At 36.3% G+C, this 25,482-nt stretch overlaps 1 protein-coding gene and 1 long non-coding RNA gene across 7 annotated transcripts in view; both read right to left on the bottom strand.

Annotated features, from left to right (window-relative positions):
- LOC137253131 (neurobeachin-like protein 1) overlaps positions 1 to 18,836 on the bottom strand; it is a 269,267-nt gene extending 250,431 nt beyond the window's left edge. For 3 of the 4 annotated variants that reach the window (XR_010953738.1, XM_067789567.1, XM_067789569.1), the window contains exons 1-15: positions 18,641 to 18,836; positions 13,747 to 13,950; positions 13,529 to 13,678; positions 11,438 to 11,624; positions 11,282 to 11,370; positions 8,724 to 8,798; positions 7,377 to 7,526; positions 7,026 to 7,301; positions 5,390 to 5,712; positions 4,853 to 5,317; positions 4,122 to 4,374; positions 2,668 to 2,844; positions 1,893 to 2,442; positions 1,090 to 1,817; positions 421 to 1,021 (exon numbers count right to left, since the gene is read on the bottom strand). Coding sequence is in view for 3 of the 4 variants with exons in the window: in XM_067789567.1 (XP_067645668.1) it covers positions 421 to 1,021; positions 1,090 to 1,817; positions 1,893 to 2,442; positions 2,668 to 2,844; positions 4,122 to 4,374; positions 4,853 to 5,317; positions 5,390 to 5,712; positions 7,026 to 7,301; positions 7,377 to 7,526; positions 8,724 to 8,798; positions 11,282 to 11,370; positions 11,438 to 11,624; positions 13,529 to 13,678; positions 13,747 to 13,950; positions 18,641 to 18,691 (4,279 nt within the window). In the remaining variant the exon portion in view is untranslated. The remainder of the gene's footprint in view (positions 1 to 420; positions 1,022 to 1,089; positions 1,818 to 1,892; positions 2,443 to 2,667; positions 2,845 to 4,121; positions 4,375 to 4,852; positions 5,318 to 5,389; positions 5,713 to 7,025; positions 7,302 to 7,376; positions 7,527 to 8,723; positions 8,799 to 11,281; positions 11,371 to 11,437; positions 11,625 to 13,528; positions 13,679 to 13,746; positions 13,951 to 18,640) is intronic. The other variant, XM_067789570.1, reaches the window with a different exon arrangement.
- Positions 18,837 to 21,385: 2,549 nt separating this feature from the next.
- Positions 21,386 to 24,642, bottom strand: LOC137253124 (uncharacterized). Of its 3 annotated transcripts, none has more exons than XR_010953735.1 (4): positions 24,420 to 24,642; positions 24,217 to 24,351; positions 23,960 to 24,136; positions 21,386 to 21,611 (listed from the first exon to the last, which is right to left on the bottom strand). It is a non-coding gene; the product is annotated as an uncharacterized lncRNA (long non-coding RNA). The 3 variants fall into 3 exon arrangements; XR_010953736.1 differs by having other exon boundaries at positions 24,010 to 24,136; XR_010953734.1 differs by having other exon boundaries at positions 24,029 to 24,136.
- Between the last annotated feature and the right edge of the window lie 840 nt (positions 24,643 to 25,482).

Genomic DNA, 25,482 nt, shown 5'->3' with positions numbered 1-25,482 from the left:
ATAATTCGGTGATAGTCCTAATAATACCTACAACCCTTGCGAAGTTGTAGCAAAATAGTACCGCAATAATCAGGATTGAAGTGATGGCCTTAAAATGATGCCAAAATGATGATTATATAACCACGAAATAACCCGGAAATTTTGTCGAAAAAATCCCATAACTATCCGAAAATAATCCTGAAACGATACGTAAACTAAGCCGATACAATGCCACAATATTCCCGACAACAGCCAGGAACATGGCCGAACATTTTATATAGACTGATTAGTATTCACCATTCTCTTTAACTTTACCCTTATCTTCATCACTCTATCGTTATATTTGTCTTGCCTGAAGGCGTGTTACAAAATTTTCGTTGCCACTCTCTGAAATTTTTTTTCACATGGATCTCATTGCTATTTCTATTTTGTATTCCCTACCTTTAAATTCACTTTCAATCACATTCGCTGCCTCTGTAACGCTCGCTTGTATTTCATTCAATATTAAACCACCATCAGTTTGCTCTTCAAGCTGCTGCTTCGCCAATTGATCCAACTCCACTTGTTGTTCATAGAAATTTATCAAATCTGCTTGATTCGCAAAATAGTTATTATCTTCCAATAGGACATCCAAACTAATTCCAAAGCTTTTACGTTTCTCTTCATCTGGCTTGAAATTCGTGATCGGTTTGCGTATCAACAGACGTGCAATGGATTCTTGCCAACCTGATTGCTTTGCAATTGCCTGTGGTGAGTTTTGTTTAACAAAAGTTGTTTGCAGCAGCCGTTTAGCAATTTCCAGCTTCACAGGCAGTTCACATGTGCTTATTTGATGCACTAAAAAAACAATGCCAGCATAATCTGCATCACCGCTCAACATTTCATCGACCAAATGAAAGAGTATAGTGGAACTGAGTGTCATTGGTATGGTGTAGGAAAACAAACCAGGAAACAGTGAACTATCGGTGGCATTATCATGCAAACGTAAAATTTGTTTATATTTCTGACTGACTCGCGAAGTGCTGAACAAACTGCTGATAAACTGGAACGAAAAGAATAAATGTTTATAAAGAAGTTTTAATAGAATTTTGTATGTAACATTTAACTCACTCTTATGGCCGTCTCTTGCACCTCAGTGCTATAGCTTTTATCCACGAAATAATTGTAGAGCAAATTGGCCGTTTGCGGCTCGTGCAACAACAAAATCATTTGATCTTTACAATTCTTGCCTTTCACATGAAATGTTAACATTTCTAAAAACTCTATTACTACCTCTTCTTGGCGTACACTTGCTAGGAATGCTATTATTGTAAATGTTTCTTTAATATTAACATCCTTTTGCAAATAAAACCGTACAATTGCATAAAGTGTGGCGCGTATGGTTTTAGCATCTTCTGGTGTTATGCTATCCGGTGCACAATAATGTTCACGTACAACATCCAAGAAGAATTGTATACCAAATTTTTTGCGAAAATATTTACGATCATTTTTTATCATAGCGCTTAAATACTGAACGTGTCCAAGTGTAATTTGGAAATTCATGCGCGCCCAAATGTGAAAGTTAAAAGCAATATCAGCGTACAGCACTTCCATGAGCGCATTATTACCCAGCGCATTAGCATTCTCTGACTTTTGTGCTTGCAATGATTCGATAAAGAGGTGCGTCGCCATCAAAGCATTTACATCGAATATGCTCGGTGGGCATTTTTGTAACATAGCGCCAATCATAGGCAAACATTCACTATTCAACATATTCTCTTGATTATTTTCATGTCCATGAGTTAGATAGCGTAGCAAACAAATAAAACTAGCAACAGGACATTGTATCATTTTCCATTCTAAAAAAAAATACAATAGAAACCATTTAATTAAATAACTTTTTAATGACATACTAAATTAGAGCATATACGCACCAGTATACGAATTTGATGATAACATTTCCCAATCGGAAAATTCCTCTGCAGTTGGTGTACGCAATTGTTGCTCCTCACGACTACCGAACGAATCATTACCATCTGCACTGGATAGTGAAAAATCATCTTGTTGTTTGGTGAGACGATGCAATATTGGCAATATAGCTTGTACGCCTCCTATACTGTTTATGGTATCTTGTATTTTAATAATAGCGCAATGTTGAGCATTAACTAAAGCTGGAAAACGTCCACCCGGTATAAGATCCTGACAACTTTCGCTCCAATAACCACCAGGTGCATAACAGAATACAAAACGCGTTGTTAATTCAAGCAAATCATTATCTTGCGAGAATATCGATGGGAAATGTATACCCCCATCGAATATTGTTTTAATATTTGTAGTGGATTCTGCTAAGAGTACAGCACCAACTTGACCACGCAGACATGTTTGCTCGCCAAACACAGTGTCTTGCATACCGATGGGAAAGTTTTTTACATTTGGATCAAAAGAAGTTTGTGTGCGTAACGGGAGTGTAAAATAATTTGAGACCTGTGCGGTGTTAAAGATATTGAGAATTTATTGAGTTCATAAATTATAGCGTTTTTGTTATTGTTGTTAGAGCTTAATAATTTATTATATACTAATTTAATACATATTTGTTCAAGATTTGCCGTTCCAACAGCATATCCCATATATATTATATACATATTTTGAATACATGTTTCGCTCTTAAACCAACAACAACAAAAATAACCAAAATATACATAAACAAACATTGGTTGATAAGGTGCGCTCCAGCAAACTAGGCAGCACGCCTTTATATGAACTACTCGTTTCTTGCGATGATGAGCGCGGCAAAGCAGGTGACGCTGTAGCGCTTGATGATAGCTGTTCACTGGGATAGCCACGAAATGGTAAAGTTGCGGAGCCGATGGAACAAAAGTTGAAGGGCTGATATGAAAAGGAAAAATAAAAACACGAAACAATTTAAAGAAAAAAAATAGCAGCAGGATTAAAATTTTGTAATTAGAATTTTCGTACTTTATAAAATAGTTTGGAATTGTTCAAAAAAGTAAATCTAACTTTATTAAAAACTAAAATCAAAACTAAAATGTAAAAATTCTAATTTGTTTACTTTTTAAGAAGTTTGGGAATAAACGAAACTTTGAAATTTCTTCTAAACTCAAGTTTTGTAAAAAGTTTATTTTAATACTTTTCAGTAAAGTGTGGATATATTCGAAAAATTTTGTAATTTTGTTTTAGTTTCGAAATTTATTCGAAACTACACTTTTTAAGAACCCAAATTTTTATACTTTTTAAAGTTTGGGAATTTTCGAGACTCTTTCGAAAAGAGAATTTTGTTATTAGCCGTGTTTTTTTTTTACATCTATAGACGTTTACCCTTAAACTTTATATGGACTGCTAAGCGTAAAACTTTAAATAAAAAATAAAAAAATATAAGGCGCGATAACCTACGAAGAGATCTAAGGCCGAGCTACTCTTCCAATTTGCGTCGTGCTCCTCTTGTTTTCCCTACAAATTGGCCGGACGGGACCTACATTTTTTATGCCGACTCCGAACGGCATCTGGAAGGCAGATGAGTTTTCACTGAGAGCTTTTCATGGCAGAAATACACTCGGAGCGCTTGCCAAACACTGCCGAGGGGCGACCCCGCTTAGAATAATTTTTTCTAATTGAAAAACCTTATTTCTAAAATTTTTATGTTGCTTTTTCCAGGGTGTGAACCCAGGGCATACGGTGTGGTAGGCGGAGCACGCTACCATCACACCACGGTGGCAGCCAAACTTTAAATACCTCTGAAATTGCTGCGCATAAAATTTGTCCTACTAAATTTCAATACGCATTATACTCAGATGTAACTCAAATATGTGTCTATGTTTCACCCTCTACACTAATTCTATGTATTCTATGTGTGTCCACAATTCATCGCAACTGATTCAGCTATATGGTATACCCCCTAAGCCCATCAGAGGGTTGTGTCTCCGTTTTTCGGTACACCCTGTGCTGTAGCTAATTATTTAACCATTGCCGCTAGATGGGTCTCCTAAGCATTATCTAAGCGAGAATAAGCGTTTTTTTACGCGCAAACGTAAACGTATACGCGTGTGAAAAAAAACACACGGCTATGATATTAATTTTGTGAAAATTCGATCCTGGCTACGTCCCGCCATTATATTGCAAAATACTATACTAACGCAAATACTTACCTCATTTATTGCTTGCACTTTTAGCGTAGCGCTTAATTTTTGCATAAAATCTGTATAAACATTAATTTGACTATAGGAAAATGGACGTTTTGGTGGTGTTATAGCAACAGTAACATAATGCCATTGGCCATCCAACAAAGTTTTCGTATGTACCACTGTGGTGAGATATTCGCGTCGCGTCATAGCGGCCACAACCAAATTGCCACAATTTTGTATGAAAACTTCAAAGCCAGTATCGCTGGCGGTGCGTAAGCTAAAAGAGAAGAATAAAAAAATTTAAAAAGCTCGAGGGAATGAAAAGTAAATGATTCGAAATGTCGTACTTTTTAAAAAAATTCAAGATATTCGAAAAATTTCGAAAAAAAATTTTTTTTTTCTTATTTAATATTTTAAATTCAGGAAACCTAAAATTTTGTTTTGTAGCCCATTGAATTTTAGGACACCAGACTCAAATATTTCGCCTCAAAGTTGAGTTGAACTTTTCGAACTTCTTTCTTCCATAGTAAAATAAACTTGGTTAATGCGTCTTATGGCAAAAAAACTCGTCGAAAAAATTTAAAAATTTTAGTTCTCTTTGTTACACTAGAATTTAATGAGCTACAAAATTATATTTTGGGTAAAAAAAATGTTCGAAACATTTTTCAGCTTCTAGAGCCTCATTATTAATTTGAATTCGCTTTCGAACATCAATTCAATTCCATAACATCGCCCCATTATTCACACATGCTCACTTTAACAACATGCGCCGACAATTCGGATGACTGCTATCCTTTGTTGATTCCGGGGTAACATTTTTACCAGCTTTTACATCTGCCGTCGATTTTTCTTGCAACCTCACGAGTATATGAAAAATGAAGCCATACGAACCAGACATAGACCAATTTTTAATATCTGGCACAACAATGCCATCACTTGGCGCATGTATCGTGAAAAATTGTGTACATAAATGATTGTTGGTGAGACTTTGTAACGAACAAACGACTAGTGTTTGGAGTAATTGTTTCGATTGTGGAAAGCCACTCTCTTCACGCAACAAACTAAAAATACGTTTCAATTCAATGGGAATAATGCTGACTTTGCTTAGCTCTTCAATTAATTTAATAAAATTTTGTATACAATTTTCGGCGAGCTTCTCATAATGATGCAAGCACTCGCAAACAGCTTTGATGGTTCGATTATCACAAGCGATCGATTTGCTACAAAAAAAAAAGAGAAAGAGTATAATTCGCTGATATTACAATGGTAGCCTTAATTCATGATTTACTTACGTAGCATAATTATGGGTGCAGCCGCGCAATATCACATTACTCAAATAAATTTGTTCATGCTCATTCATTTCTGGCAACCATTCAATCAATTTCACCACCACCTCGGGCAGCACTAACAAATTTGTTTGCCCGTTATATGCCAAATTGAAGCAGGCGTCCAGCAGTGCATCTGTTGGTACCGCCAATGCTCGCAAGTTTTTGAAAAATTTCTCTAGTTTATCATATACACGTAAATGCTCGGAAATACTGGGTGAATTGCGTGTAATCACTGCCAAAGATTTTGCGGTGGCGCAAAGTGCCGGCGAGTAATTAATATTCCAGCCCTGCAAATATTAATTTTAAATTTGTATTTAATTTTTTAGGGCTAATATTTTGCACAAATCTTATTTATTCCTTGCACGCTTTATGGTCGGTTAGTTTAATACGCAATGCTTTGAAGTGTTTATAAATGTAATTTTTTCATATTATTGCCCAATATATGCACTCCTTGAGGAAGGTGTAAGAAATACCTAAACTAGTACGAGAAAATATGGAAACTTTGTTGATTTATTTTGATTTGTAGATAGTTCGACAGAGTGGATAATCGACGTACATTTTTTGGAGTAATTTGTTTTGATCCACGCAACGAGCGACAAATATCGACCAACCACGCAGTGACACAGGGACGGTTTTCCGTCAAAAAGCTGCTACCGAAAGAGGCAGCTGAATACTACTCTACTTGGCTCTCACACCTGCACACTGAGAGCAAATTTCGACTTGACGATGAAACCAAGCACTGGAACCACATTTCTGTCGATATGTACCGCAGCTGAGGATACAATGGGTTTTCTTCGAGTTCGGAAAACCTCTCGTATCAACAACAAAAGGATCATAGGACCATGCTGCGTACGGGGCCAGAAAAAAGATTAATGAACACGTCAGTGTTGATAACGGCGTGTATCAAAAGAGATTTAATGATGAGCTGCAGAAGTTTAAAACAGACATGGGCATGGTGAAAGGAACAATAGCCAAAAGGTTTCGCTGTCTAGGTCATGCTATGAAAATGAAAGACAGGTGGAGCAAGATTTGGACTTACTTCGTGAACCAAATCAGCGTCCGTTATCATTAAACGATGTTAGCTGTCGGGAATTGTTACAAAATGGTTCTAGACTGTAAAACGATAATTAATAATGATTATGGGTTTATGATTTCATCAACAAAGTTAACGTAAAATGTATTCCCCGTCCAAATTTAGCCAGAAAGCATTCATAGGAATGCACTATGCTGGGTTTATCATTCCAAGTCCATTTATTTGCCTATATATTTTAATTAGGTGACCCTTTACGTCACGTGTTGGTGATTCTCCCACTTCTGATTTTAGTTCTTGTTTAATGAAATTTTTTTGCTATGATTGTGTCCCATTGGTCTGATAATGGTTTCAAAGAGAGATCCTTTATGTCAAAAGATACCGGTTTGCAGTTCCTTGTCAGCTTAATGATTCTTGATTAGTTCTGTTTTGCTAGTTATTGTGCGTTGAAGATCTTTGACTGTGTCTTTCTCCTTTTTTATTGTTATTTCTGGGCGTGTTCTTGCTTTCAACCGCAACAATAAACGCACAGAGAATAAATTGATAATATAAATACATGTAGTAACTCACCTTTATATGCTTTGGTATATTAATTAACGCATCTACAAGCGTAGTCTCTGCAATAGCTTCACAAATAATTTCGGCTTTCACACCATCGACAAGAAATAGACAAACATTTTCCACTGTTGCCGTTAGAGCATTGACATCTATAATTACATCGCTTGACTCTTCATCGCTGGCAATTTCAAATGTTGCACTAACGGAGCTAATGAAATGATCGGTAGTTAGGAGCGTTTGTAGAGCATCACAGTAAAGTTGAATTAGTGTAACTAAATCTATTTGGCGCTGTAAGAGAGTGAAAAGAGTGATGATATTTATGTTGAAATATTGAAAAGGTACAATTGTAGGAAATAAACTTACTTCTTCAGGACTAGATTTTTGTAAAACAACGACCATTAGAGCACAGCATTTGAGCGCTGCTAAACGTAATTCGCTGGCACTTTCCCATTGTGAAATTATTTTCATAATAACTGAAACGGTGGCGGGACAAATGGCACGCATGCCATTACGCTGTATAGAGAGGGTTGAATTTATTATAAATTTGTTAGTAGATTTAAAAAAACACTGTGCAACAAAATGAGTATAAGGAAAGCCAAGAACCATGTATGTTTATGAAATGAAGAATTTCAGCCTACTATATTTTGTTGCACAGTGTAATTATAATTCTATATTTTTGCATATAATAGGTCCTATTAATATTATGAAAAAGATATCTAAATTATATAACAAAATTTAAAATGAAAATTTTTTAGTATGTCATAAAAAAAACCTTAAAAACTAAGTCGAAAAAAGTCAAAAAAATTAAATTTCGCAGGCTCGAAGATTATTTTTTGGGTATTTGTAGTGGAACTTTTTTCCTGAGCCCAAATCCTATCGAAAAATCGATGGCGCGAATCGGTTAATAAATCGAACCAGTCTAATGTATATAAACAGTCAGTGGCAGACGAAACGAGACAGTATATTTTAATAGAATTTTTCAACATATTTAAAGTTTTTTTAATATAAACAAAACTTAACATACAATTATTTAAAATTGAACAAAAAAATGCTGTGTATTTTTAAATTTTTTTTATATATAGACAGCATTTTTTTTTACGAAAATAAAAATTTCAAATTTGAAAAAACAGAAGAGCTTAACGAAACTTTGAAATTAAAAAAAAAAAACAAGTTTAATTGATTTTTAGGAAAATGTTGAAAAAGTTTGACGTTTTCTAAGAAGCAGCTGAAATGTTAATTTTTTTAAAATGAAATTTTTCAATATGACAATTATCTAATAAAATTGTAAATTCTTATAAGTAAAATATATTTTAACAAAAATATAGCGCAATTTAAAAATTCACAAAAAAAAAATAACAATGCATTCAAAAATGCGTCAATAAGTATGTTGTTTTTGTTTAAAAATTAAGGTATTTCGTTTTATTTCTTAACTCATGAAACTTGACAAGTTTTACAAAACTTGAAAAATTTTTAAAATTTAATAAAAAAATAAAAACCTCAAAAAATAAGAAAACAAACAAATTATGTATTTTAATTTTAAAATTTCATACAAAAAAAATTTGCAATTTTATAAGAACCGTAAAACCAGTTTAAACACCACTCAAAATAATAACAAATAAAGCAATCTACTAAAAGTTATTTACAATTGTAAAAGTTAATACAGAAATATTTGCAAACATTACTTTTCCAATTACTAAGTATGCCACTCACCAAATTATCACAGACTGCTTGCCCTTCACCAGTAAATGTTGTTGGACTTTTAGTTGTCAAAGATGTTAGCGATTTCTGCAAATGTGTTTGTACAGAATTTGCTTTCGTTTTAAGCGAGTACAAATGTTTTTTTTTTTACGAAATTCAAGTTGGTTAAATGTGGCATCAACAGTAAAAGCACATCATCACACATAGCAAGTTAAATTAAAAATATGAAATTAGGAAGAAAGTAGCATTTATAATGAGGATGGGTTAAGGTTAAAAAATAAATAAAAAAAATGATAAGTGTACAAATAAGCAGAGAAAGTGAGGATATAATAGCAGACGCATATGCATAAAGCGATATATTTTATATATAAAAAGAAAAAACTTGATACATTTTTTCTTATAGAACTTTAATTTTCTTTATAATTTCTTTATATCTTTCAAAAGTTGAAAACATTTCGCCATTTTTTAAATATTACAATATTTTTCTTTAAAAATCTTATTGAAGAGCTAAATAGAACTAGGACATGTATAAAATAATAAAAGAACAAAAAAAGGTTTATGAAAATGTTAGTAAAAAGATTTAAAGCAACGGTTTTAAATTTTAAAAGTTTCAATATTGAAAAAAAAACAAATAAACAACATTTTTGGAAGAAGTAAGAAATTAAAAAACTATAGTTTCTTCTTTAATTTTTTTTTAATGAAAGTACATAAATTTCAAATATCAGGAACATTTGAAAATTTATTAAAAGATATTTTGGATATTCACGTGATAACCATGGTATCAACTTATCTGCGTATGTACTTGTATTTTTAACACAGTTAACGCAAACAAAATACATTACAGATAAATAGTATTTCAGCAGATAAGTTGATAACGTGTTGACGTGAATACCCCAATTATTTTATATTTCTGTATAAACAAGATTTCCATAAAAAAAATTAAATAAAAATTAAGAAAGAACATTTTTTTAGAAAAATTCAATAAATAAAATATTAAAACTGAAAAATATTAATTTTAGAAAACAATTTTGAAAAAAAATTCGCAAAAAAGCTATTATTTACTCCATTCTTGACTTCAAAAAAGAGAACTAAAAAAAAAAAAAATTAAAAAAGTAACAACGAAAATTTACGTAGGTGCTACTTTCAAAAACGCTATGTTTTAATTATGCAACATTTTAAAGTTTTTATAATTTTCAGATATATTTTATTTTAATAACCAAAAATACTTAACAAAAAAAAAAACATTTTTCTTAGTCAAAAAATATTTACTAAGAAAACTTAAAATTTAGATTGTGTTAAAATAAGAACATACAAAAAAGTTGAATTTTTCTAATTGGGTGAAAAAATTTCAATTATTTTCCATTTTTTATTTCAATTCGACCGCAGCTATTAACTTGGCTTTAGTTTTAAAATTGTGATTCTCATTTCTAGAAAAAATTAAATATTTGATCAAATCATTTAAAATCTCATTTCCAACTGTGTTGATAACCTTTAAGGGTTTAAAAAAGTTTCGAAAATATTTTCCAAACATTACAATATTTTTCTATTAGATATTTCATTTAAGAGCTGCATGAATCCAAGTACTTAATATTTTTGAAGTCAAAAAAGTTTTGAATTTTTCTTTTCATAATTTATATCAAAAATATCGAAATTGTTTAAATTGTAGACTAACAAAGTGCAATTTCCACGAAGTTTGAGAGGCTTTTTAAATAAAAATCTTTATACAAAATTTTTTGACATTTATTTCGTATTTTGAATCAAAGATCTGAGCACATCTTTGTGGTCCATTATATTCTAAGTAAGCTCCATTCAAATAGTGAATTTTATTGTGACTAAAAGTCAATTTGCGTCGTGATCCTTTAAATATTCCCCACACATTTGCTGGACGGGACCTACATGTTTTATGCTGATTCCGAACGGCCTCTGCCAGGCAGATGAGTTTTCACTAAGAAGCTTTTCATGGGAGTATTTGCCAATCACTTCCGCGAGGCGACCCCGCTTGGAAAACCTTTTACTAATTTAAAAAAAATGTTTTCAGTTTTTGATGTTACTTTGCCCGGGGTTGAACCCAGGACCTTTAGAGGTGCTAGGCGTAACATGCTACCACCACACCACGGCAGCTGCCTGAATTAACATTGCTACCGAAAAAATAGTGAATACAAGGGAAATTATATAGCTAGAGAAATTATAAAGCTGATATTAGTGGGTTAATATATATGAATATGGATATAGTTTGTGTATTTTTTAACAAACTTAGTGTAAGCTTTATGCATATATAAAAAAGATAAACAAATAACTAGATAAATAAAAATTAGATAATTACAAAAACATACATATAAATTTTTAAAATTAAATAGCTTAGAGAGTACACGATGTGGTGCTAATTGTGCGCTTTGCAAATTTTTAGATACCAAGAGATAATGGCTTCCGCACTTATAAGCAGCAACATTCATACACATACAGTACAGTTATATAAGTCAGAAAAAGTAGTCAATCACACATTAAAAACATTATAGGAGAACGCTGCCTTAAATTAAAAATTAAAATATGTTGCACCACATTTTTACTACCTGCGACCCGCATATAACAGCGCCTAAAGCGTTTATAAGGCTTTCACCGATTGCAGGAAATTTTGATATTTCTGCGCTTTGAAAACAATCTGTAATTAACAAATAAATTGGTTTAATATTAGGAAGCGACAGTAAACAAACACAAATTATACAAACCATATATGAAAGGCACAATTTCAACATGTACCGTATGAGGTTTATATGGTATTTTATGATAATCAGCATAAACGCCACGCAAAAAGCTACGCCAAGTCAAATATGGATCATACATGACTTCTAGAAATTGTGAGAAACTGCGAAACAAATATAAAACTTGCACAGAAGCTTGCTGACGTGAGATGCACTGTGAAAAGCAAAAAATTATAATCTTTTAGCGAAATTTGATTTAATTTTATTACAATTATTAATAGTAAGATTAACAACGATAGTATTAAAAAGGTCTGATCCCATGTTTAAATTTCTAAAGTTTTAGCCACAAAATATATCAGCCACCTCGTATGTTTTTCACATTTCGTTCCCATTAGCCACTTCTTGTACATTAGTCTTTTTCATCTGCATTCATTTTTTCCTTTGATAGCGTTTGTCTATTTATATATTAAGTAAGAAGCATGTTATCTCCTCGCTGTCACTCAACGGTTGTTGTTAGGGCTTATCTGTCGAAATTGTACTTCAGCTTATCCAGCTTTATCAGCAAATGCTTGAACGGTTTTTTGAAAGTTTATTGATGGTATTTGTACTTATATTTTATTAATAACTTTTACCCGTGTCTCCATTTGCTTGAAGAACATACAACGAAAAATTTTACCGAGTTAAAAATAAAAACAATCCGGACGCAATCCCGGCTTAGCCCTAAAATTGTCCAGAAAACCACCCCGAAATTATCGCAATATGGTAACGATGTGGTCCCGAAACGCATCCGAAATCTTTTTTTCCAAAAATTAAAGCGAAAATAATCGCGAAATGATAGAGAGACAGTCCCGAAGCGGCACAAATATAGCTCTGATATGATCCAAATACTCCTTCTCATGCGACCCATATACGGAATATTACTTTAGGTCAAAGATAATAAAAATGATACCGATATAAGACGGCGTGATTCTGACTTTTGGAACTCGGGGCAGTAGGTGACAGTGCTATCGCACCCGTTGACTTGATGAGCACTCCAAGAGACATTTTAAGTACTCTCGGCACCGTCCATGATTTCGAGCCATACAGCAGGACAGGTGTGTTGAGCGACTTGTACAGCTTGACTTTTATTCGTCGAGAACTTTACTTTTTAATTGCCTACTCAGTCCAAAGTAGCATTTGTTGGCAAAGTTATCTCTTCTCTTTCTGAACGGTTGCTTTAATTGGCGACGGTGTGTGGACTTGTGTTTTCCCTTGTCAGGTTTTCTCTTCCAGTCCGTCTTCGTAAGTATACAGCAAGCCAAAGTTCTGGGTTTAGAGAGGGTATGTGGATTCTTATCGGAAGACACATTGCGGTCAAGCCGGCCTCATAGCGCCTAGTTCTCCTATCGCATGGACCAAAGCTGCCAACAACTACAAGAAGACGCTAAATTGTGAAGCACACTTTTCCAGCATCATGGATTCTTGGTAACAGGGACTTTGAGGAAATAAGAAGACAGACCAACTTGGAAAGCCAGGGAGTGTTTTTGACCACAATGTCTCGTCTATTCTATTTTTCCAACCAGCCCTTCCTTTTGTAAGGAATTTGGGGTCTCATACATTTATATATTTAACAGGGTATGCCTCCTGTAACTGAGGATCTATAAATCTATGCATTACGCTCGTCAACGACTTGAGCTTATCAAGAACCTGATTTCTTTATTCACACAACTTTGATCAGCTTGACATAGATGAGCCTGCCCGTTGAGGTGTTTGAACTGAAAATTTTACCAAACCGTTTTGAATTTTAGAGAATCTTGTATAGAACATTGGGCACAACTCAGAAGGGTTCAATGGTTGTGTTTGCACTTGTAAACAGTTCTGGTGCCCAGGTGGCCAAATGTCTCAAATTGAAATGGTCAAACAAGCGGCAATTGTATTTGTTTCAGATTAGAGAAATGTGTAGCACGAGTGTTGGATGTACAAAGCTGCTATGCCGAGAGTCCTGCTGATCGGATATATCTAAAACACCACGTAGATGTAATTTCAGCTGGAGCTGGCTATTAGGATAATGGGAACACGAGTAGCGTGGATAGTATAAGTGGATAGTATATAATGGGATATTACTGGAATCACATTTACCTCTTTGAATGTATTTGCTAATATAGCGATTAAATTTGACTTATACTCATATTTAATAACCGCCAAAATGTTATCAAAATGTCGACAGATAATCACCAAACAATCAACTAGTACAGCAATTTGCCTTATCTGTTCATCATCAAGGAAGTCCTGAAAAATATTAATTAAGCAAGTATATACTATAATTAGTAAAAGCTTTTCGTAACGAATTTACTTACATTTTCACTTGTGTCACGAGCAATTATAATAAATTTACCAATTGCCGGTAGCAATTCATCTGGCAAACGTCCCAAATGCGGCCCATTATCTGGTCGCACCTCATGCCACAGTGGCAGGTCATCACGTGCAAAATCGACCGGCAATTGACTCTTCCAAATGTTCACAAAACGTTCAATGAATTCACGAAAATAGGACTCATCATTCTGTTTTTATTTTTTTTTGTTTTGTTTTTGCAAACATGACCGGGCGAAGGCGTAAACATAGAAGAAGAAAAAATTGTATGATTGTTTGGAAAAGAGAGCAATACATTTTAAAGAGTGAGTCCATCATTAAAGAGCGTGTGAGTGAACAGTGCTGCCACACCAGTGTTTTTTATAGAAAATCTGGTCGGTTTTCAAAATACATCGAGGGGCAAAAGTTTCACATTCTATTTTTAATAGCTGTTTCTGTGTTCTATAGACGTTTACGCTTAAACATTATAGGGACTGCTAAGCGTCAAACTTTAAATACATCTCTGAAATTGCTGCGCATAAAATTTGTACTACTAAATTTCAATACGCATTATACTCAGATGCAACTGAAATATGAGCCTGTGTTTCACCTCTACAAATGGTATGTGTCCCCTATTCACCGCAACCGATTCAGCTATAGGTTGTACACTATGGCCACCAGAGGTTTGTGTCTCCGATTTTAGGTACACCCTGTCATGTAGCTAGTTATTTAGCCACTGCCGCTATATGGGTCTCCTAAGCATTATCTAAGCGAGGATAAGCGTTTTTTACGCGCAAACGTAAAAGTATACGCTTGTAAAAAGACACTGCTAATAGGAGTGTCTATTATTGATTAGGCCCGGGCCCGGGTTTAATGAGGGGGCCCGCGATTTAGAGGTACTATGACATTTTTTTTAATTCAGGAGAGTCTTTAGTTGTTCCATGTGCAATTTTTAAGCCGAATTTCAAAAGCAAAGAAAATCTGCATTTCGTTTCAATATTATAGTGGAGTGTGAAAAATAAAACTCTATATATAAAGCGAGGCTAAAATGTGTGTTAGTTGGTCGCCGGTGTTTGAAGAGGTGCGTCGGTCGATTTTGTTCAAACTTTCACACAAGTTGCGTAAACCTCACGCGGTGGTTACTACCTAGGTTTGGTTGCGATCGACATACAGGGTCTCGAGATATAGGCCGAAACGTGGACCCGAGTACCCCTAGAATGTGTTTCTAGAATATGGATAACAAATGAAAGCTGTTGATGAGTGCTCTAGTAGAGGGCAATTTTTATACCCCTGGGTGACTAGGGTCTCGAGATATAGGCCAAAACGTGTGCCAGTGAATGGCTAGACAGTGTTTATACAATATGGATGAAAGCTGTTGATGAGTGCTTTAGTAAAGAGTAATATATTATCCAGAGGCGGACTGGGAGTGGGATTAGGACTAGGACTGGGACTTAGACTCGGAGTGGGACTGGGACTGGAATAAAATACATACCACCCTCTGGGACAGGCAGTAAGGGACGCAGAAGAATGAGGAGAAATTCAGTGAAGAGAAAAGAGAGGAGATTGAGAAGGAGATAGAATTAGACGAAGATGGGAGATAGATGAAGCGAAAAAGACGGAGAGGAGTGAGTAAACGGATTAGGAAAAAGTGAAGAGGGGGGGAGGGCAGAGTCAGACGGAAAAAGCTTATTAAAATGTATGCACATAGGCCAAATTAAGGCAGAACAACGTCTGCCGGGTTGTTGTTGTTGTTGTTGTTGTAGCGATAAGGTTGCTCCCGAAGGCTTTGGGGAGTGTTATCGGTTTGATGGTCCTTTGCTGGATACAGATCCGGTACGCTCCGGTAACACAGCACCTTTAAGGTGCTAGCCCGAACATCTCGGGAATGATTTATATGGCCACATTAAACCTTCAGGCCATCCCTCCCTCCCAACCACCAAGTTCCATGAGGAGCTTGTGGTCGCCAGAGCCTCGTCTGTTAGTGAAACAGGATTCGCCGCGGATAGGTGAGGTTGACAATTGGGTTTGGAGAAGCTGTATATTGCGCTGGCAACCTGAAGGGTTGCGCTACACAGCCACTTGAATTTGGTATTTTAGTCACCTCTTACGACAGGTATACCTACCGCGGGTATATTCTGACCCGTTAACCCCCTGGGGGTACGTCTGCCGGGTCTTCGAGTCTACTATAAAATTTCCTTTTTCTTGCTCAAGCCATTTTGGTGCGTACGTCCCGGTTTTGTATAATATATAGCAAACATATTACATTAATTCTATTCCTTTAACGAATTAAAAGAAGTCAGATAAATAAACACTTCATCTGAGAAAATTTAGAAAAAAAACTGTCCTATTTTATAATATGATCAAAGACCGACGTACCCCAGAGTGTTATTAAATAATTCCCTATAGTAATGCAAGTTTTGGATGTTCTGATGGAATTTTAATGCGAATTATATATAAATCAATTTTATTTCCAGCAGGGATTTGTTTTTGATGTTATAGAAGTAAAGACTCCTGCCGAAGGTTTTGGGGATATAAAGCCGGTACGTTCCGGGAAGGTACCATGAAGGTACTAGGATGAATTGCCAGGTCCCGTGAGGACCTGACATAGACTAAATGAGTCCATAGTGTCAAGGATTTAATATAACCACATAAGCCTCCTACGCTATACTGCCCCCCCCCTCCATATTTAGTTCCATTGCGAGCTTGGGACGCCGGAGCCTTGCCTGCTAGATATGTGTATGATACACTCATATTTGTAACAGGAATCCCTTCAGCTAGGTGAGGTTGACAATTGAGTGTCGAACTTGTGAAGCTATAAAGCATTGCACTGCACTTATCAACCCACAGTCAGTAGGGAGTGGTATAGTAGTGCAATTTACGAGCAGTAAACGCAACACTTCCGTGCTTTCTGACTCCGAGATTTGGGCATCTCTTTTGAATTGCGTCAAACTAATGATAGTCAAAAATATTAATTATAACATTCATACACATACAAACTCAATTGGCACTTGACTTATAAAGAACTAGCACTTCAGCAAGCTGCAGAACCATATGTATGTAATTATCGAGACTTGCTCATATTGCTTTATACAATTGATATTATAGAAAAATTGCAAAGTTTACAAACAGCGATGGTTACTAGGACATGTTTCTGAATTTCACTTCTTCATCAGCTACCTTCTCGGGAGCCGAGTATTGAACTCGAATCTCCAACATTCATACCAGTGTAAAGGCAGATGCCTTTAACCACTCAGCCATATGAATGCAGAACCGCTAAAACGCTACGCTCAATGTGAACGGAATGTATGTTATTGAAAACTTAGTATTCTGATATAAAACTTCCCCATGGAAGAAGCGGGATGGATAACCTACAAGGTTCAACGTAGTCTAATCGTTGCCTGGATGATCAGCCTAGTATAAATTGATGCTATTCTTCGAACGTACCGGATTAATATCCGACAAAGCATCATCAACTTTGATAAAACTCCCAAACACTACGGGGAGTCTGCTTATTGCTACAAGTAACCGATTACAACAACGAGTCGCTCAACCTCATGAACACACGGTCGGTAAATTCTTTTGACAACTGTTGAACTCAGATTGGAATACCTAATTCTTGCATTAGAGGAAATCAGATATCCCTGGTTCCCTGGGACTCTATCTTAAGTAATGTTATGTGGAACCAACGCCTCTAATACTAATGTCCCTATGGTCCTTGGTAACTGCAAGTTTCTTGGACTTTTGTTAGACGATTTCGGTGACAGTGATCGCACATGTTGGTTGGGGGGATATTGTTAAAGCACGAAGAACAACAACAGTTTGGTTGCACAAACCCCTCAAATTTATCTTCCACGTATTTTAGCAACTCATCTCATGTACCTTTTTGAATAAACTGCGAGATATTACTAATAATGGTACTTTTTTAAAATAAACCATTGGCATTACTGCATTTGAGAAAAAGCGCGTAAGGAGCAATATAATGCAAAAGTTTGAGAGAGCACAGAACAAGTGTTTTTGTATTTATTGTAACGGGTGGTTGGGCTGCATTGTTGTTTAATTTGCGAAAGTGGGTGGACCGGGTAGCTAAGCTAATCGTTATCAGTATGTGAATTATGTTTATGTACAATGCGCTGAGGCATTATATAATGTTACAGCTATTTGAGCCGTAGATATATGGGAAAATAATAAACAAAGTATGCGAAGAAAAATTAATACGAGAAGCAATTTTTTTTTTTTCATTTTCGCACATCCTCATATTACATCCGTAATTCTGAACTGTGTACAATCAATTTCTTTATACTTTTTACATTGTTTTTCGGCATTTTATTGCCTTTTTTCACAGATTACAAACAACCCACGTCGTGCAGCCAATCTCCAATAGAGGCAACCGATGATTAATGCTTGGGATTCAAGGGGTTGTGTAGCGCAACATATAGCTTCTCCAACCCAATTGTCAACCTCACCTTCGAGCGGCGAATCCCGTTTCACTAACAGACGAGGCTCTGGCGACCACAAGCTCCTCATGGAACTTGGTGGTTGGGAGGGAGGGATGGCCTGAAGGTTTAATGTGGCCATATAAATCATTCCCGAGATGTTCGGGCTAGCACCTTAATGGTGCTGTGTTACCGGAGCGTATCGGATCTGTATCCGACAAAGGACCATCACATCGATAACACTCCCCAAAGCCTTCGGGGAGTAACCTAATAGCTACAACAACAACAACATGATTAATGCTTCAAACACGCCCATAAAAATTTCCTTTTTTTGTGTGCCATGAATGGACTAATTATTATGTGGCACATTTGCAGGCCTGAACGCGTTTTGCACTTTCCAATTTAGCCATAAGCAGGAAATTTTCATAGCAAAGATTTTCCACTAAATCACTTTTTTTTTTGTACTCGCCTTAGTCGTGTACTGCACCCACAAATTGTAAATATCCTTTTTGTTGTCCATTATGCTGCACTTTTCATTGGTTATTTTTTTTGGTTTCCTTATTGCACTTAATCAATGGACAATTGTTTAAACATTTGCTATTTTACTTTAATATCAACACATTAAAATTAAGATTTTCATTCAGAGGAGTTAACAAAAAAGTAACCACAGAACAGAACATACGAATCGAATTAGAGTTGGCAAATATCTGTGTATCTGTGATTTTGTCACAGCTACTGAAATATCACAGTATACTTCTGCGACAGCTTACAAGGAATATTCGTGACTGATTGCCTTTGACAGCATTTATTTCCCATTACCAATGACAGACTCAAACATACCTCTCATCACAGAAACAAATAGCTTCTATGATATGAACCAATACAATGAGCAAGTTACTTAAGCTGCAATTAAATAACAGTAGATGTCCCAAAATATAACGCAGAGTTTATTATTCGCAAAACAATCCACAGGGAAAAATATAAAACTGAGGTAATTCTATATGAGAGCAGGACACTGCTAATAAAAATAAATAAACGAAAGGCGCGATAACCTCCGAAGAGATCTAAGGCCGAATTTCTATGCCAAATTGCGTCGTGCTCCTCTTGATTTTCGCTACAAATTGGCTGGACGGGACCTAGATGTTTTATGCCGACTCCGAACGGCATCTGCAAGGCAGATGAGTTTTCACTGAGAGCTTTTCATAGCAGAAATACACCCGGAGCGCTTGCCAAACAATATCGAGGGGCGACCAGCTTAGACAAATTTTCTTCTAATAGAAAAACCTTATTTCTAAACTTTTGATGTTGCTTTGCCCGGGGTGTGAACCCAAGGCATACGGGGTGGTAGGCGGAGCACGCTACTAACACACCACGGTGGCCGCCAAACCTTGAATTTTACAAACCAAAAATTTTTATTTTCCGGCTTCGGATTATTGTTGTCGGGGCCAATACACGTCTTTCGACACCTCTTTCGATATTTTTGGACTCGTATTAGCAGTGTCATGCTGTCGTATAGAATCACCAAAACTGATTCCTGTTGGCGTGGTATTTGTTTTTTTTTTCAGTCACAGTCACGTTTAAAAGCCGCTGTGACTAAGAGGTCACAATCACATATAACATTGTTTCTCAAAAATCACAGGATCGGCCAACATTAAATCGAATGAATGACAGAGGAAATGAAAAATGCAGTGTAAAGTTAAATTCACCATGTGGTGGAAAATCTAAATGTCAAAATCATGGCGGAACCATACAAGGTGGCAGCATGATACAATATCTACAAACAAATAAAACTTCCATGTACTTTGTTTTTGTAAATTCGATGGACTACTCTCAAAATCGTACTGCGCCGAGATTTGATGTATCAAATCAAATAAAAAAGTACAAATCAGCTGACCCGTTCTGTCACCTTGCATAGTTCCGCCATGGTCAAAAAATAAAACACGATTGCCATATTAAAAATTTTAGACCAATAATTTTGACAAACGCCTCAAAATTTAAGTTTTCTTTTTTGCACGATTTTGGAAGAAATCACTCGTTTAAATTTCGGTATTGAAGAAGCAAGAATTCCCATCCATTTTTTGCATCCCGGGGTTATATTGACTAAAATCCTGGGAGTTCGGGGTTCTCGGTATCGCATTTTGCAAATTAAAAGAACTGTATTTAAACGTTTGGGGAAAATTTAGGCAACTCCAAAATGTGTAAATAAATAAAAAAAAATAGCTTCAAAAAATGTTTCATACTTCAAGACCACGTCGGAACATGCCCTAATCTATAATAAATCGTAAATAGATCATCTACGCGCTTACATATGTGGTTCCAGTTACGGGCCCATTACTGATACTTAGCGTAGGCTTCACTTGACTCGGCGGAAACTTGGCAACTTAGCCACGATTATACTCCACTTAGCGCATAGAATCTGGCATCATAATCAATAAATGTCAATTTGTATGACAAAATGTCAAAATGAAATGGAAACAAACAAATGACATCTCAAAATGTAAACATCACTTAGAACTTACATAGAAAATCAAAATTCAACAGACTTCTAAGTCAAGTGTTGTCAAGTTTTGACAGTTCTCAAGTAAAGCGCCAAATACACGACACGAACATTTCCGCGAACATCCCGTTATGTCATGTTTCAAAATATTTTAATTTTTGGCGAACATTTGGCCGAACTGTTCGTGCGTGTATGGCGAAATAGCTCATAATCGTAGTAATTTCTGAACGGAACAGACGTGCGCGGAAAAGTAAAATGGACAATAAAAAATTTATGAATAGGGGCTAATATATATTTAACTGCTTTACTAATGGTGCTTTCACATTTTGCAAGTGAAGTTATTTTTACCACTCGGTGGTACTTTTTGCTAACATTTTTCACAGTTAAAAACTTCATTTTAACAAATGAATAGGACACAAAATATGTTAACAAGTATTTTTGTTGTATAGTGAGAATGGTTATAGCATTTTTTCGCTAAATTTTTATGTGAATGGGCAAGGTCTGAAGTTCCTTTATATTTACAAATGCAACTTCTTGCGTGATTGAGGCCAAGTTAATGGCATGTATAGGATTGCGTTGAACGCTTCCATATGAAAAAGCGGCTCGGTTAATAATCCAAATCAGTAATTAAAGAACTGTATTGTCAGCATAAACTTTCCCCTTCTATAATCGATAATTATGAAAAAAACTCTAGAGAAATTTATATAAGTGCAATAATTGTATATAAATATTTATTTATTCTTGGATAGGTGTTAGCCTATTGTACATTTAATGTGGTTCATACAGCGTAAATCAAATTAACGATAGGGCTTTCCTTTTTTCAAGAAGAAACACTTCAATTAGTTTTCATTGATCCTTTTAGAATAGTGAAGAACGAATATGTTGTGCGCACAATTTTCATAAAAAAATGCATGTTTAGTGGCCTAAATCCACCATAAGTTAGCTGAAAAAAGTTAATAAAATTTAAGTTTAGTAAGCATAAATGTGTTATGAAATCACTACATATATACGAAAACTAGTTGTTGTTGTTCTAGCAATGCTCGCCCCACCTAATAGCCGTGACCAATCACAAATTGTCATCAATATCCTCTAACGGGAGTCCAAGGAAACTTGCCGTTTCAACAGGGGTGGACCATAAGGAAAGGGGTGTTAGAGGCGTTGGTTCCACATTACAATTAAAGAGATGGTTGGTGTCATGTGGGGACACATTGCAAGCAGGGCATACATTTTGTATGTCGGGGTTGATTCTGGATAGGTAAGAGTTTAACCTGTTACAGTATCCAGAACGAAGTTGAGCAAGAGTGACACGCGTTTCCCTGGGGAGTATGCGTTCCTCTTCTGCGAGTTCTGGATATTTTTCTTCAAGTACTGGATTCACCGGGCAATTCCCGACATAAAGGTCCGACGCCTGTCTATGGAGTTCATCAAGGACCTGCTTGTGTTTTTCCGCTTCATACGGCTGGGTTCTCAGGTGCCGTATTTCCTCAAAATGCTTACGCAGATGACTCCTTAGGCCCCTAGGCGGTGCTGGTTCGTCAATCAGATGTCTGTTGGGATGCCCAGGTTTCTGGGTATTCAACAGAAACTGTTTGGTCAGCATCTCATTTCTCTCCCTGATGGGGAGTATTCTCGCCTCATTATGCAGATGGTGTTCTGGGGACATAAGAAGACAGCCCGTGGCGATTCTGAGACCAGTATTTTGGCAGGCCTGTAGTTTCTTCCAGTGGGTGGTTTTTAGGCTTGGCGACCATATGGGTGACGCGTAGCACGTAATCGGCTGGCTAATTGCTTTGTATGTGGTCAAGAGCGTTTCTTTATCTTTTCCCCAGGTACTGCCAGCAAGGGATTTGAGGATTTTATTACGGCTCTGAATTCTTGGAACAATTGCGGTTGCGTGCGCACCAAAATGTAGATCCTGATCAAACGTCACACCCAAGATTTTGGGGTGTAGGACAGTCGGTAGCGTAGTGCCATCGACGTGGATGTTCAATATGGTCGACATTTGGGGCGTCCATGTTGTAAATAAGGTCGCGGAAGATTTAGTCGGTGACAATGAAGGGTTTCGCGAGGCGAAAAAACTGGAGAGATCAGGGAGATAGCCGTTTATTTTATTGCATAGCTCATCGATCTTTGGGCCTGGGCCTGTGGCCATTATTGTGCAGTCATCGGCGTAGGAAACGATTGTGACTCCTTCCGGTGGTGAAGGTAGCTTAGATATGTAGAAATTAAACAAAAGCGGGGATAGGACACCACCCTGTGGCACCCCTTGTTTAATTCTCCTTTGTTTTGATGTTTCGTTTCTGAATTGCACCGATGCCTGCCGACCACCCAGATAATTTGCGGTCCACCTTTTAAGACATGGGGGAAGGGTAGACTCTTCCAGGTCTTCCAGTAACGAGCCATGGTTGACCGTATCAAAAGCTTTTGATAGGTCTAACGCTACGAGTACTGTTCTATGGTGGGGATATTGATTCAAACTGCAATTTATCTGGGTGCTAATGACATTTAGCGCGGAGGTGGTGCTATGGAGTTTTCTGAAGCCATGCTGATGAGGGGCTAGCTGCAAATGTGCTTGGAAATGAGGGAGCAAAATGGCTTCAAGCGTCTTTGCCACTGGCGATAGGAGAGATATCGGACGATATGACTCACCTACGTTAGCTGGTTTCCCAGGCTTTAGAAGCGGGACCACCTTGGCCATTTTCCATTTCTCGGGTATGACAAAGGTGGAAAGAGACAGGTTGAAGACATGCGCTAAATATTTGAAGCCCTCTTTCCCTAGGTTTTTAAGCATCGGCATGGCTATGCCGTCTGGGCCCACTGCTTTGGATTGTTTAGCGCGACCAATGGCGTCCTCAACCTCTCTAGCGGTGATGGTAATTGGTGACGCGCTGAGTTTGTGTTTATGTGCACGTCTATTGGCTCTCCGTCTATCTTTGTCGACCGCAGGATGCATTATATATTGTCGGCAGAAAGCGCTCGCGCATTTTTTCGCATCCGACAGCACCTTATCGCCAAAGGCGATGGAAACTTTGTCTTTGTGCTTAGTCGGATTCGATAGGGACTTTACGGTGGACCAAAGTTTACCTACACCGGTAGAGAGGTCACAACCTCTTAAGTGCTCTTCCCATTTCGCCCGCTTGTGTTCGTCCACAAGCAATCTGATGCGTTGGTTTATATCCCTTATTTGGGGGTCGCCTGGATCAAGCTGTCTTATAAGGTCGCGTTCCCTCGCTAAGCTCGCGGCCTCCGCCGGGAAGTGGGGCCGGATTTCGAAAACTAGTATTCTTTTACTGTGAGGAATTTCTTTGAAAAAAGATTTGAAAGTGCCAACTTTCGCATACTTGGTCAATATGCGTATACCTCCAAGGGCTTTTGACTCATAGCGATTAATAATGTAATGTAACGGCGAAACTCCCTTCCACGATTAATCCAATTGCTACTATACGCAGCATGCGATATGTTTAAACCCTTTTAGGCAATTTGTAAAAACAAAATATTAATAAATTTAATTACATTTGTATTTATGCAAGAATATATTCAAAGATTACCTCTAGGCAAAAATTGTGAGCCATCAAAAATGTAGTAAATGTCGTAATTGATAAGATTGCAACAAATTGAACATCTCTAATCAAAACTGCCAAGTCGTATTCCTTTAAAATATGTCAACTATTAATAATAATTAGCTGTAATAATAATGAAATAATAATTTGGTGTAAATAACTTTGAGGAAAATTAGGACATGGTGTGTTACTTTTACTTATTTTCCAATAACACCACACCAACAAGGTGATAGCAAAAAAACTCGGACACAACACGGGCTACATCAGATTGTCAAAAAAATAAAAAACCAATGTGTCCAAACTAAAGACAAGAAATTAACAAATTATCTGGCTCACAAACTGAACCATCTTAACTTATCTGGCTCAAACCGTTGTTGTTGCATTTACATGCAATTTTTTTTATCTGGCTCAGGATCTTTGCGACCGGACGATGCCTACCCTGCAAAAACGCTCCACGTCATTTTACTAGTCATTTTACGGTCATTGTGACTTTCTGCAGCGGTTATATTCATAGTCATTTTTGCATGGGGCGATTAGGTTTTGTGACCAAATTTTCCGTTTCGTTCCTATTAATGTGATCATGCATTCCGCTCCCACCTATAGGATGTGAGCATAGTACTGTGCTGTTCACACACGTCACAATGCTCGTCAAATGGCGGTCATATTCTCCGTCATTTCACTCTACATTTTCGAGTCATTTGACAATCAATTTTACTGCGATTTTACCATTTATATAACCGTCATATAACATGAATTTTACCTACAGATTTACTTTACCTGGAGCAACCATATGATTAAAATATGAACCAAAAAAATTGAATTTTCAATATTTATTATTTTCAATATTATTATATATGTACATGAAATTGGAACTTATATTAATACAGTTGATATAAAAAAGAAGTAAGTACTTTAATAATAAATAAACTCGCTTAATTGGTTTTTGTTTTCCAATTGAAATCTTTTCTAAGCAAGCAGAAAATAATTTTAAGCTTTAGAAAAAACTCCAATTATTTGAATAATCTACAACTTAAAGCTTAGTAGAAATTCAGATTAGGTTTATTTTTTTTCAGATCAAGAATATTCAAGGTGTCGTGGAATCAGATTGCTGTCGTAATTGGTGAACTTAAAAATGTACGACTAGTAATTGAGTCAGACTTATTATTGTTCTAAATCTAACCATTCCAGCAATAATTCTGCAACGCTTAGCAGAAGTATTGATTGGTTTCAAATCTAATTCCAACAGCAATCGTA

This window comes from Eurosta solidaginis, chromosome 5 (genome assembly GCF_040869045.1).
Source record: "Eurosta solidaginis isolate ZX-2024a chromosome 5, ASM4086904v1, whole genome shotgun sequence".
Taxonomy (NCBI): Eukaryota; Metazoa; Arthropoda; class Insecta; order Diptera; family Tephritidae; genus Eurosta; species Eurosta solidaginis.
This window is presented reverse-complemented; position numbering and strand designations above follow the sequence as displayed.